We start from the raw sequence: 15,792 nt of genomic DNA on the forward strand, positions 1-15,792 counted from the left end.
CGATTTGTCTTTCTACTTGCCCTGTTCAATTGGGCAATAGATTCCTGCAGGCAAAGAATATGGGTATTTCATGGAACAAGAGAGAACGCGTATTTTAAGTTATACGCTATCTCTTATTAGAACCAAAAAAGCACCAAAAAGGTCATTTAAAATAAATAAATGTCACAGGAACTTTAAAGCGTCTTCAAATGACACAACTTAAGTTTAGCTGACTCTTGGAGTCACAGAGTCAAAGAAGAAGAACAAATCTCCCCTCCCTTTATCTCCTTTAACATTCACTCTGTTGGCCTGTTCCCGTCTTAATAGAACAATGAGCAGCATTACCAGCAGCGGCTCATCCTTGTGATCCTGTCTCCCCGGGGTCCCGGTCCCCTTCCAGTGGTGTGTGAATGTAGGTCGACTGCACTGTGATTTGGTGGGGCTTCTGTTCGTTTGGATCAGGAGTTCATGTTGAGAGGAATAATCGTCTCAGGCACTTGAGAATGTTTACAGGTGTAACAAACAAGAACTAGAGGCTCCTTTCTTAAAATAATCTCTCATTTATGATGATAAACAGCCAGCCGGAAACAATTTAAAGATGCTACAGTTAGGTAGGAGAGCGCTGACTCGTGAAGTCTGTTGAAGTGACATTTTTGAATGTTAGAAAGTAGATTTTGTTCTGCTTGGTTTAGGTGGATGTAGACATCATTTAAAAACTAAATGTAAGGTAAATGATATGCATGAGACAAATATAAATGCCATATTTATATTATTTTTCTAAACAAGGCTTATTTGGTCATTTATTTCCTCACTTTCATGTAATAAGTTAATTTCATTTAAGGGCTGTTTTCTTCAGGTAACTGATTATTTTCAAGTAAATAAAAAGAAAATCCCAAAATGTGTATATCTTGTATTTGAGGCACAACGTTTCAACCATGGCTGTTTATAACTTCCGTAGAAGCTGCGGAAACACGTCAGTCCACTCTGTTCTCAAGAACGCAGTATCTAAGGAATGCGTTAAGGGAATAACTCCAAATTTGGCATAGACGTTTACTTAGACTCAAGGACAAATTGATTATATTGTGGCGGTCAGAGGTCACTGTGACCTAAAACAACACTTTCTTTTGGCAATAACTCAACAGTTCATACACTAATAAGGACACACTTCAATTTACTCTTCTGTAACGGCACCATCAGTGAACCAGCTCCTAATATATGCATTAAAGTTGTGGATGGCAATGCACATAATATGCATTTTATAAGATGGACTTTCTGGAAAATTCTGTCCAGATTAGTATTACTATTCAACTGAATCTTAACTATTGTGTTGCTGTGGTTTCTCAACACCAAAGCAAATGAATTGTATGGTAAACCTACTAAGCAAAAATCCCCAAATCTGATTTTGATTCTGATTCAACAGGGACAGAAATATTTTGACAAGGTGCATTTTCATTTTCAGTTTTTGTGTTGGGGACCTGATGACAATTGTAGAGGCTAAACAAAGAAGTTCAATAGAAAACGTAACTTAAACTAAAACTGCCTCTGGGGAACCAGAAAGCAAATCCTAACGCAGGTGAATAGTCAATGTCCAGGCAAGAACGTTGTGTTTGTTTGTTTATTCTCTTGTATTCCAATAATACACATTTACAGAACAATGGTTTTACCGATGCCTTTCCTGTGGCTCTCCTGTATATGTTCTCTAGAAAAAAACATATGTTCATCTGGTGCGCAAAATGCACCACCACCTGTCTCAAATATATAATAATCACCTGGTGCCCAAATAACTGAGTTCCCAAAACCGCCTTCAAAATAAAATCATAAAGAATTACTTTAATTGTGGGGTTTGAGAGTTTGAGTTTGAGAAACCGGCTCGAGATACACTTTTTGTTATATTCCATGGAATGCTCTTAACATCCCGATAGAAATAAATATCTTAAGTGCTTTGACAAAAAATCCATAAAAAAATGTCATCTGTGGGAGCCGTAGTACTGTAAAAAGCACGACCAATCATTTGAGCCGGCCCGGCTAAAATAACTGGATGGCCTACCTGCCTGTCAGCCTTCCATCTGTGCACAAACTTATCTTGTGCCCTCATTGGTCATGTGCGCGTTCGTGTGTGTTCGAGGAGGGGCTCTGTAAGGAAGTGGCAGATTTGTTCCGGCTGTGTATTTTCAAATTCTAGCGCACTCGAGCTGGTTTCTCCAAAATTACCTACCCCACTTTTAAATAATTACACTACATAATAGTAAATGTATTAGAAACAAAACAGCTAGAAAATATATATTAACCATTTAATATCAAATTAATATATAGCTCCAACAAGACTGACAGTACTCTCTTAGCCTACTATGCTACATACACATATACACATATAAGCTACCTGGTTATCTTAGCTTAACGATTAGGAACTAAATAAAATACAAATAATTCTAGCTACCAGAACATCTAAAGCTCATTTAACATGTTAAACCTTGTTTGTTTAATATGTGTGCTTCTTCTTGATTACTTTAAATTATCCATGCAGGGACTAACATTGATATGTGACTTTCTCTGAGATTAACTATAACATCAATCAATCAATCAATCAATCAATCAATGTTTATTTATATAGCCCAATATCACAAATGTTACATTTGTCTCAGTGGACTTCACAGTTTGTACAGAATATCAGTATGACAATACAACACCCTCTGTCCTTAGACCCTGACATCGTACAAGGAAAAATTTCCGGAGAAAACCCACAGTTTAAAGGGGAAATGGGAGAAACCTCAGGGAAAGCAACAGAGGAGGGATCCCTCTCCCAGGACGGACAGGCGTGCAATAGATGCCGTGTGTAAATTGAAAAGATAATACATTTGCAACATAGGTAGTCCAAATGTTTGGAAATGCATGTGTGTGAAGATGAATCCACGAGGATATCCATCCAGGACTTATGATCCAGGACCACAGCACGACTCAAGATCCAGGGCTCGCGATCCAGGACACAGGACCGCAGCAACAGGATCATCCATGACTCCGGATCCCGGCGTATATAGACACCAAAAAGAAAGAAATTTGGGGAAGCTGGGTTAATCGGAACATGAGAGTACAGACAGAGAGAAGGAAGAAGTAATCTTACTTCCCCCGACAAACTAAGCCTATATCAGCAAAACTAGGGGCTGAATCTAATCAGCCCTAACTATAAGCTTTATCAAAAAGGAAGGTCTTAAGCGCACTCTTAAAAACGGATAGGGTGTCTGCCGCCCGAACACAAACTGGAAGCTGATTCCACAAATGTGGAGCTTGATAAGAAAAGGCTCTGGCTCCCATTGTACTTTTAGAGACTCTAGGAACAACCAACAACCCTGCATTCTTGGAACGCAATGCCTAGTAGGACAGTAGGGTATAATGAGTTATTTAAGGTAAGATGGCGCCTGCCCATTAAGGGCTTTGTAGGCGAGAAGAAGAATTTTAAATTCTATCCTGTGTTCTATAGGGAGCCAGTGTAAGGCAGCCAGAACAGGAGTAATGTGGTCCCTTTTCCTAACTCTGGTTAGTACACGAGCTGCAGCATTTTGAATCCACTGAAGCGACTTGACTGACTTCTTGGTACACCCTGATAATAATGAGTTACAATAATCCAGCCTTGAAGTAACAAATGCATGGACTAGTTTCTCTGCATCTTGGATTGAACAGAAACTTGGATTGAACAAAATAACAGTGCAGCTGTTCTTATCAAATCAACACCTCCCAACTTTAGTTGTATGAGTCAGGAAAGAATGCATAAGAAAGGGGGTGGAGTTGCTATTCTGTTCAATGATTCCCTTCAATGCAGGAAGACATCTTATGGGAACTTTGCTTCTTTTGAATATGTGACACTTCAGCTGAAATGCTCTTCTCGAGCTCTGTTCCTACATATCTATAGACCACCCAAATACTGTGCAAGCTTTTTTGATGATTTTACCGAACTGCTGTCTATAGTGTGTATTGACTTTGACCGTCTAGTCATTGTTGGTGATTTTAACATCCATGTTGACAACCCCCAGGACAGAGGGGCTAAAGAACTGTTTTGTGTTCTTGATAGCTATGGACTGACTCAGCATGTGACGGAGCCCACGCACACAAGGGGCACACTCTGGACTTAATTATCTCAAAGGGTCTGAATATCTCTAAGGTTGTGGTGACTGATGTTGCACTCTCTGACCATTCCTGTGTTTTCTTTGAGAGCTCTATTTCTGTTCACACATTTTTATTCAAAAAGAGATAACCACAAAGCGATGTTTAACTGAAAATACTAGGGAAATGTTTACTCAGAATTTTTCTTCCACACTTGCCCCTGCTAACATCTCAGTAAATGAGCTAGTAGATCATTTTAATTCAAAAATTAAAAATGTTATAGATGCCATTGCTCCAACTAAGGTAAAGGAAGTGTGAAAATATCTCCATGGAGAAAGGCCATGACCGTGAAAACAGAAAAAAGAGAGTGTCGAAAAGCTGAACGCAGGTGGCGAAAACAAATCTCCAGGTTCACTTTGAAATCTATAAAGAGAGACTTGGCCTTTATAATTTGGAATTGAAAAACGCACGACAATCGTTCTTCTCTGACATCATTACCAAAAACAACACACGTGCCTTGTTTGCTACCGTCGACAGACTAACTAACCCCCCAGTGTCAGTAGCCTCTGAATTTCTATCCACCAGGGCGTGCAATGATTTTGCCACATTCTTCACTGACACAATTCAGAAAATCAGACAAGCAGTCAGTGCCTCTGCATCAGGTACAGCAAATGTGTTGTCTCTGGGTCCACTTAACATCAATTCAAACACCATGACACAATTCCATCAGATTAATGATAAAAACCTAGAGGACATTATACAACTTCTGAAGTCCTCCTCCTGCTGCCTTGATATTATTCCAACAGGATTTTTCAAAGATGTTTTGCCTTGCATGGCCTCAGATCTACTTCATATAGTAAACAAATCTCTTCACTCAGGTATTTTTCCACAGGCCCTGAAAACTGCAGTCATTAAACCGCTCTTAAAAAAGAATAATCTGGATGCTTCAGTAATGAACAATTACAGGCCCATATCAAACCTCCCATTTCTAGGTAAAATCATTGAAAAAGTAGTTTTTCAACAGTTGAGTAATTTCTTGCATTTAAATAACTGTTTTGATGTGTTCCAGTCAGGCTTTCGTCCAAACCACAGCACTGAGACTGCTCTTGTAAAGGTATTTAATGACATCCACTTAAACACAGACAGTGGCAGAACTTCAGTGTTAGTATTATTAGATCTCAGTGCTGCGTTTGACACTGTTGACCACAGCATATTACTGGACCGACTGGAAAACTGGGTGGGACTTTCGGAAACAGTTCTAAATTGGTTTGAATCCTACTTAAAGGACAGAAACAACTTTGTTTCTATAGGTAAATACTAGGGCTGTCAGTCGATTAAAATATTTAATCGCATGATTGTCCATAGTTAATCGCGATTAATCGCAAATTAATCGCACATTTTTGATCTGTTCTAAATGTACCTTAGAGGAATATTTTTCAAGTTTTTAATACTCTTATCAACATATGAGTGGACAAATATGCTTTATGCTAATGTTTATTATCATTTGAACAATGACAAATATTCTCATGAATATTAAACACAACAACCTGGAACCTCTCTCATACAATACAAATGGTGTGTGTGTGTGTGTGTGTGTGTGTGTGTGTGTGTGTGTGTGTGTGTGTGTGTGTGTGTGTGTGTGTGTGTGTGTGTGTGTGTGTGTGTGTGTGTGTGTGTGTGTGTGTGTGTGTGTGTGTGTGTGTGTGTGTGTGTGTGTGTGTGTGTGTGTGTGTGTGTGTGTGTGTGTGTGTGTGTGTGTTTAGTTACATATGGGTGACCAATAACAGGAAAAGAATAAAGTAAACGTATCCAAAGTGTGTGTGTGTGATCGTTGGAGCTATGTGCAACTCAAGGCATATGCTCGAACGGGAGCTGCCTGGACGCTGCAATCATGTTGCTGCAATCATGAGTGTGCTGACTTCTCGTACAATGTCCCGCTGTCTGGCTTCCTGCATAAAGTCAAGTGCTCGGCGCAGTTGTGTGGATAGAGCGCTCCTCTGTTTTCATTTAAACAGCTCCTTATATCCGTTAGCGCAGCTAGCTAGCACCAGATGCTAACAACAACAATAGCCGCGTTCACACTGCGGTACGGTAATGCACGTAAGGTCTCTCTCTCGCTCGCTCGGGCCAGACACACCCTCCCGGTCCTCCCGATGGCCAGTCGGTGCCTGCCGGTGAGCGTGGAAGTGTGGTCTGCCACAAGCGGGCGGCAGGAGCGGGGCTGTCAGCAGCATCAGCTTGTAGATGGTATTTTAAACTCGATGCTCTCTGAAACTACGGGGCGGCCGAGGAAAAAAATACACATGCGTTAATCGCGTTAAAATAATTAGTGGCGTTAATTTTTTTTTGCTTTAACGCGTTATTAACGCGTTAACTTGACAGCCCTAGTAAATACACATCTGAGTTGACAAATATGACATGTGGGGTACCTCAAGGCTCCATCTTGGGGCCTCTTCTCTTTAACGTCTACATGCTACCACTGGCTCAGATAATGAAGAACAACAAAATAAGTTACCATAGATATGCAGATGACACACAAATGTACGTAACAATTTCACCAGGAGACTTATGCTCCAATTCAAACACTGAGTAAGTGCATTGAACAAATCAATGACTGGATGTGTCAGAACTTTCTCCAATTAAACAAAGATAAAACTGAGGTAATGGTTTTTGGAGCCAAGGCAGAATGTATAAAAGTTAGCGCTGAGCAGTTACTAAATCAGCCTACTATCACCATGTTTTATTCCATGTGTCAAGTCAGGCAAATTGGGTCAAAATGTTATTGCATCAATGATCTGTTAACATTAAAATCACTAAATATATGCCGCAACTATTTTGCTCTAGGCAACTCAAGGGCTCAGGTAATGTGATTACTATATGAATAATTGTCCAAAATAACATAAAATGCATAGGGTTTTTTGTTAAGTAACATACTTTCGTCGCCGGCCGGCCGATACATGCCGCGCATTAAGTGGGCCTGTCTGTCAATTAATCCCCGGGCCACTTTTTCCCCCCTGTCCGCCCCTGCCCATATCTCAAATGCAATATTGAGTAAAAAGAAATAGCAATAGGCCTGCGATTTTTATTCTTTGTCAACACGCTCCTTGTTCCAAATGGATCAACAGACGCCGATACATTTATCTCCTTGTCTGCATTTCCATCCGCTCATGCTTTTATCCGTCCATTTATTGACTCGTGCGAGCTGCGTATTCATCTGAGAAAGAACAAAAAAAGGGACAGAAAAAGGGAGAGTGTTTGGAGCCTTATCCCTCTGAGACAGCAGCTCACTCTGATCCCTGGAACACAATAGAGCCGCCCTCCTACACCCTTGGGCCAGGCTGCAAAAGATACCCATAATGCAGCATGTCTATGACTGGTGGAATCCCCTATGGCCGTACTTGTCCAGCTTGTAGAGGGCTGTGCCAGAGACGGGATGCCAGGCAGCGGCCTATAATGCCAACTTATGGAACATTGGCACCAACAGCACACATTATTCTCTCTTTCAACCCGCCTTATGGGCAGTGAGGGATGTTTCTGTGACTTGAGTTGACATAGACGTCAGCCGGTTTGGGGAAAGTGCCCTTCATAATGTACTGCATACGCTCTGTGGCATTGTTGAGATTCGAGTTATTCAGCACAACCATGCAAACAAAATAACAATAACATGGCAGTGCAGCTCATGGTAGCTTCGATAAGACTGATACAATGACAGTTGTCAACCAAGTAATAAGTCCCATGATGATGCTCCCTAAATAAAAGAACAAGGCGCACACACACACACACTGCTGTTTGTCTCCCCCGAGCTCCCATCCTCAAAACAGCTCTGATGAAGGAAAACTGGGAATTTATCAACAGAAATATATAAGAACAATTACATCTCAAGATTTCCCTGAATAATTGAAGTCATTGTTTGTGGGACTCTGCGTGAACATGTGTGTTTGAAAGGAACCAGGCAATCCCTCAGAAACAACACAACTGTGCTAGATCTTTGGCCTCAAAGTGGAGGCTTTGATTTTTTTTTTTTAAACTCATAAAAAACAGCATTTAGGTTTTTTAACTGGGTCGTGTTGTGGTGGAAAGCTCCACAGCGCCACACTGTGGTGAAAACAAAGCACGACACAGACAGGCTGATTTTTTTCCCCCTCTTTTATTTAAAATATACAGTAAGCTTTTACACCCAACATCAAGCATACACTTTGGCAGCGATGGCAGCTCACACAAACACAACAGCGGGCAACATATTCATTTTTTAGGATGAAAAGTATAAAGCGTGCAAATACAGTATTTGAAAATACTCCTGGAGATAAAACATCATTCGTGTCAGTGCCTTCAAGTAATAAAAAGTCACACTTTGGTTGCCCTAATCTTAATCAGTGGTCTAAACCTAATGCGGTGTAGGCTTCAGAGGGAAGCCCCATCGCCCCCGGGTATATTTACTGTCTGCACTCGCTGCCATCAGGGGACCACTAGTCTCGCCACATATGGGCATGTGATGTGTGTGTGTGTCCCACTGGGTGTTTATATGACTGTTATTTATAACAGTACATTGGGGTGTATATTCTTAGCTCTTAACTCTGTAAAAAATACTCCAGGGAAACTCTTGGAGTAATACATAATTCCACCTGTCCACACACCCGACCTATAAATAAAAAATGTAGAAAGAAAGAAACGCAACACATCCTAGTCAAGATGTTTGACTCGTGCACACAAACATTTGTCCTTAAGCAAACAAGGGAATGATCGCTCGCTGCGATGGTCATCTCTATCCGACATTCTTGGTCTTAAGACGGCTTGTATCGCAAACTAAGGCACTCAATTTGAAGACCACTTTTAAAGTGTAGAAAACCCTTGTGATATTCGAGACATAGTTTAAAGCAGTTTCGTAAACAAGATTTAAGTGGCCGTTTTCAAATGTAAATGCACGGTTAAGCTTAATGTAGCGTGTGGATGAGCTAAAACATGAGTGTCTTCCACACTTGCTGCAAGCTTCAGGAGACATGTAGCCCAAACAGGAATCAGGCAAAATCTCAAACCGCCTCTCTCATATGGGGTCTACATCACCACCCCTTTCAGCAGGTCCATAAAGGATCCATCCCAATCCAAGCCTTCTCCGATTTTGGTCCTCTCAGCTCGTGTCTGAGCGTGAGCACATCCTCGTCTCTTCTTGACCGCCTCGTTTCGCCGGTCACACGTCGATCTTCTTCAGCTGTTCATAAGAGAGGAAGAACTGGATAGAGAGTGAAGGAGAAAAGTGATTTTTTTTGTTGCCATGTGTTGGAAGCTAACTGAGGCTCTTTGTGTGCTTCTGCTCAAAGCCTGCCTTGTTACCTCATACTGCTCAGCTGGAACAGGTCAATAATCTCATTACATTTTTCAGGCCTGGTTGGAGCACGATGATGACTTCTCTTCCCTCATGCAACTCTTTGGCCTTCGCTGAAGTTCCCTCCCCACTCATTTTTCTCCTACCCCACCATTAAGCCCCCCCTGAGTCCTCTCTAACCTCGGGCAGTGGGGTACCAAGGCTTAAAAAGTTACATAAAAGAGTTAGCTAGCATTCTTACACTGGCGCATGGCTTTTAATGCCATACTTTACCATATGCGTAACAGAATTATCAAATTCTCCGCTCTGATTTCCCCAGCTTTACAGATATTGCATCATCGAGGCTAAATGTAAACAGAGTGGTGCACTAATGAGATGGTTAAAGGATACAATGATGTTCCACGGTCCCAGGCGGAGCCAGTTGGGAAAGAAGCCCTTGTACAGGGCCAAGAAGCCCTCGGAGCGCCACGTCTGAAATAAGGGGAAAACAAACACTTTAAAAACCCATTTCATCTCATTATCCTCTGATGATCACACCAATGTCCTCTCCAGGCTTTTTCTTTTAACTGGGACCTTGAAATCGGTGACATTAAGGGCTGATCTAGATATTCTTAATGACTACATTATTAAATATTCATTCAGAATGCAAAACTCAAACAAACACTCAAATGCACTTCTTCATAGCAACAGGACAGTGTTTCTAAGAATCTAATGAGTTTTATGCTGGCTGTTTTAAAAAAGGAAAACTTCTACATGGTCCTTCACAGATGGAAGTCATGTAGATGACTTTAAAGACAGTCTTCGCCCATTAATGCAAAGACCAGCGAGCGCCCCCAAAAGGCCAAACTAACTTTTTTAAAGCCAGAAAAGAAACACCAACTATCTATTCCCCGTCTGCATTCAGTACGGCTCTGAGCTACAAAGAAGGCTGGAGTCCTTGAACAAAGCTGGTGTTTGTGGTGAGTTCGCTAGTCTTGCTGTTATTACATGCCTGTAACAGCAAGAGTTTATTTAATCTAACCTGCGTAAGTCAGTTTAGCAAGTTATGGGGAGTTAATGTTGCCTATAGGTCATAACCAGCCTTTGTAGTGATTTGCATCACATGCATTTGACCTTATAGATTGATGAAAATAGGGTGTTTTTAATATGAAAGAAGATCACAGTTATGCATAACTGCATTAATGTTGATTCATCTTCTAATATTAATTCACCATGGATTATTTAAGAACAATGTGCCTAATACAGGTTTCTTACACCTTTTCCAAAGTCAAATTCAAGCACTTTTCAAGAAGCGTTTTCAAACTTTTCAAGCATCTTACAGCTGTTGTAAATTACATATTTATATACACATACTTATACTCAAATGATTATTTCCCTACCTCACATTAAATCAGATGTTCTTTATGCTATAAACAACCAAGGACTTGGACAACAAAGGACTGTTGACCTCTGGGTGAGTGCTGCTTCCTACCTTCACTGGACTAACAATGGCTAATCCCAAACTGTACTGCTTTTTACTTGCGTTATTCGCCGCCTCCCTACCCCCTCCTGCGCATAACAAATGCACGAAATGCAGTGAGACTGGGTTGAATTAATTACAACAGTGAGTGCTTCATCCTCTGAAGACCACAGGATGGCGACTGTAACGCACATATTAACGTAGGTACACTCCTCTGAAATGATTGTCCCCTGCAATTATTGTTATTATCCCTCATCGAGTTCGCTATTCAGCTCGCTAACGTTAGCTTAAACAAACGTAACAAGCAACGTTAGCCTAATCCAAAATGCTCTACTACGGCGTGCCTTTCATGTGGCTCGTCAGCGCAGACTCTCCCATCGTGGTGAAATGTCAACTGGGTTGGGAAATGATAGACGCGTCCTGGTACCTTTACAATTTGTTTTTAATAATAAATAGCCTTCTACATTGCTTCCTAATAAACAATCATTTGGTAAACTTAGAGGTAATTGTGAGTGAGCTCTGAATATTTTGGCATTCAGTTAACAAAATATTGTTGTATTGAGACCTCACTCCTGAAATAAGTCAACCCGTTGTTAAGACTGTAGGGGCAGAATTCAGCTAGTTTTTTTAGAACGGAACCAGTAGTTACATTTTGTTAGTCCCCCCCTGCCTAGAACACAGTTTTTTCAGGAGGTATTATCTCAGTCTTTGAAGCCTCTTTCAGAGCCACAGGAGACATTATGCAATGAGCTAAGAAGTATTGCCCATAAGGAAAAAAACTGATGTCATTTGTGAAATGTTCCTTTCAAATGTCCTCTAATCTGAATGTGGTGACTGACCTGCAGTATACACTCCAGTGTCCCCTGGTACAGAAGCCCTCCTCTCTGGTTCATTATGCGTGTCCGAACTACGTCCACTGGGTTGGAGGCCAGAGCTCCCGCCAAGCCGCACGTAAAGCTGGAGCTGTGGGACCACAAGACACAGGTTCTAATTAGCATCTTTAGACTTTTTAATTTAGTCCCTTATTTGAACATTTAGCAATTGCTGCGATGTGTGTGCTGCAGCTACTAATGTAACACAAATGAAATGCTGCAAAGATGAGAAATTAAAGTTAATTTAATCACCGATTAATAATAAACTAGTAGAATTGAAGCATCGCCCATTAGCAAACTACATTAAGAGATGGCCGGTAGTAAAGGTACAACACATGTGCTGCTTCATGGGTGACTTCAAAGTGTTCTAATGTTCCCATTTGTAATGTCTTCATAGAAACAGGAATCAACTGGCCTTAGTCATGTATTCAAAAACAATCATTCAACATTGCGGCAAAGTGAAGCATTAATACAACTTAATTTAACTACATTGTGGGACAGCATTACAGTAAATGGGAAGAAAAAAGCCCTTATGGATATGTCCAGGTAGATTCTGACCAGGTGGAAAACCTCTATTTTCATTGTAGTTACTTCCCTCAAAAATAAGATTCTGACATTAAACATTTGCAGTTAACCCTACAGTAAGACCATTAAAACCTTTCTCTTTTTAGATCTCAAGACAATTCAATTTAAGACTTTTTAAAAGACCTGAGGAAACCCAGAATTGAGCATTGAGAGACTTGCAAAAACAAACGGAATGTTTTGCTGCTTAGTTGCAAGTACAAAGACTTGAAAACAGGGCTGTGTTTTCCACTTCAAGATATTGAAAAGTGTCTTGGCCTCCGAGTGAACATTAGAGGCAGGAGAATCTCCAGATGCAAACTTACACAAAGTGTGTGTACACGTTGTCCCCCATGTGCCCCGACAGGATCAGATGCTTCTTGGTGATGTCATAGACCGGGAGCTCCACTCCAACCACGATGGCCGCTCGTTGAGCCGTTAGAGAGACGCCCTGAAGCAGAGAGAGAGAGAGTGACTTGAGTGCTAAAGAGCAGTGCTACCTGTAACCCGTGGAAACCGAGCCCGTTTAGAATTGCAAATTGAGCAATTCAGACTCTCTGTACCTTCCACAGTCCTTTCGTTCCCTCCTGCTGGTAGATGTTGAGGAAGTTGCCCATCATGCTGCCCTGGATCAGGCTGCCCTGCGCCTGCATGCGGATCTGGAAGATAAGAGAGGTTGGCTCAATAAACTTGCTAGAGACAATGAAAGTACACAACCAGAGTGGAATGCTGAAGGCCAACCACGCCAAATACAGGGGCGTTTGAATCTGGGAAATGAAAGGGCAAAAGGTTAAGCAGGGATTTCTGCCAAGCACAATGTCCTAAAGTATTGTCTTTCTGTTATTTCCAGGAATTCTCCCTGCTCAAGTTGTTTTTGTGACGTGTGTTTGCAGACCAGCTGCGGTTTGTCTGTGTGTCTTGCTGCGTAATGACTTGGTGGTCGCAGCCAGAAAAACACCATGATGGAAACGCAATGTGCCAGACCTGAAGGCACTCCCATTAGACCGTTAACCCTCTAAAAAACAAGCAATCTGCACTGGACATTATGCCTAACGGGGCATGGTGAGGGCCGGTCGAAGCACGACGAGTACAGATAAGCATGTGCACACTCATATCGTTTACAGAACACTATGTTAAGCCGCGGAGGCTTCAGTCTATAAATAATCCACAAGTTGGCTCTTGGTCGTGCTATGATGCCCTTTAACACAATCGGCATGCTACCGTCAGACAACACCTAAGGAGTTTATTTTTATTAAAACATTACTGATGTTAGGGATGGGGTGTACATTTATTTTGTTTAAAGAAACAAAAACAATCTAAAGATCCGCAACTTTGCTGATTGACTAATCTCAGACACTAAATAAAAATTGTCGATTATTTTTGTGAAATTTGTTTTTGAAAAAAAGTTGTATTTATGTAGCATTATCTATTTTCTGTATAACTTGAACTAGCTATTCTAAAAGTCCCATATAATATAACAAATATCAAGAGAATTGTTGTGCAAGTTTAGCATACATAAACGTAACTTTTGTCTTTAATTTGCCTTTGTGTGTTATCAGTATGTATAACTTTTTCAAATATTAAACTCCATTATCCAACTCTCACTTTACTCAATAATCTGTCACACAGTCCTTATTAGCACAATGCAAACTAAAGTAGAACCTGAAATAAGCCCCCCAATGGACTGTGTCAGTGATTGTTTGTAGACTATTTTGATTGAATTGTGAAATTCTAAAAGTTTCACACCCATAATAACTGTATCACAGTCCTGTTCAAGGCTGCACAGGGTATCAAAGCTGTTTATTTAACAACCACTCCAAGAAGCTCGGTTTTTAGTTAGAAGATTTACCACAAGCCTTGAGGCACCTTTAGGAGATTACCATACCTGCTCTACTGCTTTTGGAGAATGACTAACAACGACAAGGAGATATATCAGAATCTTGCAGTTGATGTGTGCAAATAGCTACCTTTAGCACATCAGTGGGGTTGGCGATGGTGGAGGAGACGACTCCAGCGAGAACCCCACACACCACATTAGTCAGCAATGTCTCATCTGAAAGAGGAGAAGAGTGGGAGGCAGACTGTGTGAACAAACACGTTTCAGACCATGCAAATAGTGTTTTAAAGTAGAAAAAACGGAAGCCTAATTATGAAAAAAGAGACGAACTTAAATAGGCCACATGCATATGTCGACGGGGGAAGGTAACCCGCCTGTCAACATTTTTGCAGAAGTGTTTATTTCTGTGTAAAAAGGAGAAAGTGTGACTTACCCTCGGGTCTGTCAACCAGCAGCCGCTTTAAACTCTGATATGTGCCAATTTTTATAGTCCCATAGGAGGCCTGGCGCAGCATAGCAGGAGCTAGTCTGTAAAAGTCAAATCAAGGTTTTTAATATCCTGGCTCACAATAACTCAGAAGGCTTTACAGGCATACTACTGTGGTGCAAATCCCAGAAAAAGACATTAAACAGCATATAGGAAGAAAAATGAGTGCACAAAAATGAGGAAGTGTGAACATTTAGAAGGTATGCTGTACAGAGTACGACTGTAAACAAAGAGTATCTCCAGTTGTATGTAGTGAGTACAACTGGGATAGTATAGACACACAACAAAGCATGCATCCAGCATACTGACCCTGAATACAGAGCCCGGGGCCCCTCCTCTCTTGCTATCCTCACTATCGCATGGAGCATGCCTCTGTACCGGATCTCTCGGTATTTGCTGCCTACTTGGCCTTGGACTTGAAGACGTGTCTTCGCTAGGTCGATTGGGAAGGTCCCTGCAACACAAAACATGTCATACTTCTGTAAATTACACCAGAGGGTTAAATAATTAAAAGTAAGCCGCGCCATTTGGCCTCCTCTCCGCTCGCCACTCACCGCATTCCGCCGTCACAGAAGCCAGCCCGCCGAACACAAAGGGCTTCCAGCTCCCGTTAGACATTTCCTCCTGCCGTGTACCGAATCACAGAGGAAACCACCCGGCGATCGGAGAGATAAATGTGTTAAGTCTGCAGCCAATGCCTCGGTGGTGCAGCTGCGTTTACAATCCCTACCGGTGTTTGAGTGCGTCCCCTTCGTGCTCCCTCCCTTCTGCTGCCTGTCTCGCCAGTCTTGATCTAAGCCACGCCCACTGTCTTAATGATCCCCGCCCACTGCCTGTTGCTAAGCAACTAGACCAGACAAGAAACGAGCCACATCAAAACCAATGTTGCTCTTTGACTTTTGATTGCAAATATCCCAAGTAAAAAACATAGTATTATATTGTTAGACAAATTACACCTTGGAAATGGGACAATTGGGTTTTCCTAGATAAATGAAGAACCTGTAACTATGTGTAGGCCTACATCTATTTCCTCAGATGTATGACACTACGTCATACGTAGTTGCTATATATTCCACTAACCCCAGTTACAATGACATTTAATTCAATTGATGGATTTAGAAATATGCTGTTGCATATAATCTTTTACTTGAGGAGAACGACTTCTCTGTTTTTTACGTAAAA

General features: G+C 41.3%; 1 protein-coding gene across 1 annotated transcript; it reads right to left on the reverse strand.

The window, feature by feature from the left end:
• Window positions 1-8,202: 8,202 nt before the first annotated feature.
• LOC117462758 (kidney mitochondrial carrier protein 1-like) lies at window positions 8,203-15,393 on the reverse strand. Its single transcript, XM_034105065.2, has 9 exons — window positions 15,165-15,393; window positions 14,920-15,064; window positions 14,557-14,651; window positions 14,254-14,339; window positions 12,850-12,945; window positions 12,613-12,737; window positions 11,693-11,816; window positions 9,785-9,865; window positions 8,203-9,301 (listed from the first exon to the last, which is right to left on the reverse strand). The coding sequence occupies exons 1-9, from the start codon at window positions 15,226-15,228 to the stop codon at window positions 9,260-9,262; spliced, it is 858 nt and encodes a 285-aa protein (XP_033960956.1). The 5' UTR covers window positions 15,229-15,393; the 3' UTR covers window positions 8,203-9,259.
• Window positions 15,394-15,792: the final 399 nt, after the last annotated feature.

The sequence above is a fragment of the Pseudochaenichthys georgianus genome, chromosome 17 (assembly GCF_902827115.2).
Source record: "Pseudochaenichthys georgianus chromosome 17, fPseGeo1.2, whole genome shotgun sequence".
Taxonomy (NCBI): Eukaryota; Metazoa; Chordata; class Actinopteri; order Perciformes; family Channichthyidae; genus Pseudochaenichthys; species Pseudochaenichthys georgianus.

Excerpts from the sequence above, each read along its gene's own strand:
- LOC117462758 (XM_034105065.2), bottom strand. The coding sequence starts at position 15,228 with ATGTCTAACGGGAGCTGGAAGCCCTTTGTGTTCGGCGGGCTGGCTTCT. Across the intron at positions 12,738-12,849 it reads GAACGAAAGGACTGTGGAAG|GGCGTCTCTCTAACGGCTCA; the intron begins GTACAGAGAGTC and ends TCTCTGCTTCAG. Across the intron at positions 11,817-12,612 it reads AACGTGTACACACACTTTGT|CTCCAGCTTTACGTGCGGCT; the intron begins GTAAGTTTGCAT and ends GTGGTCCCACAG.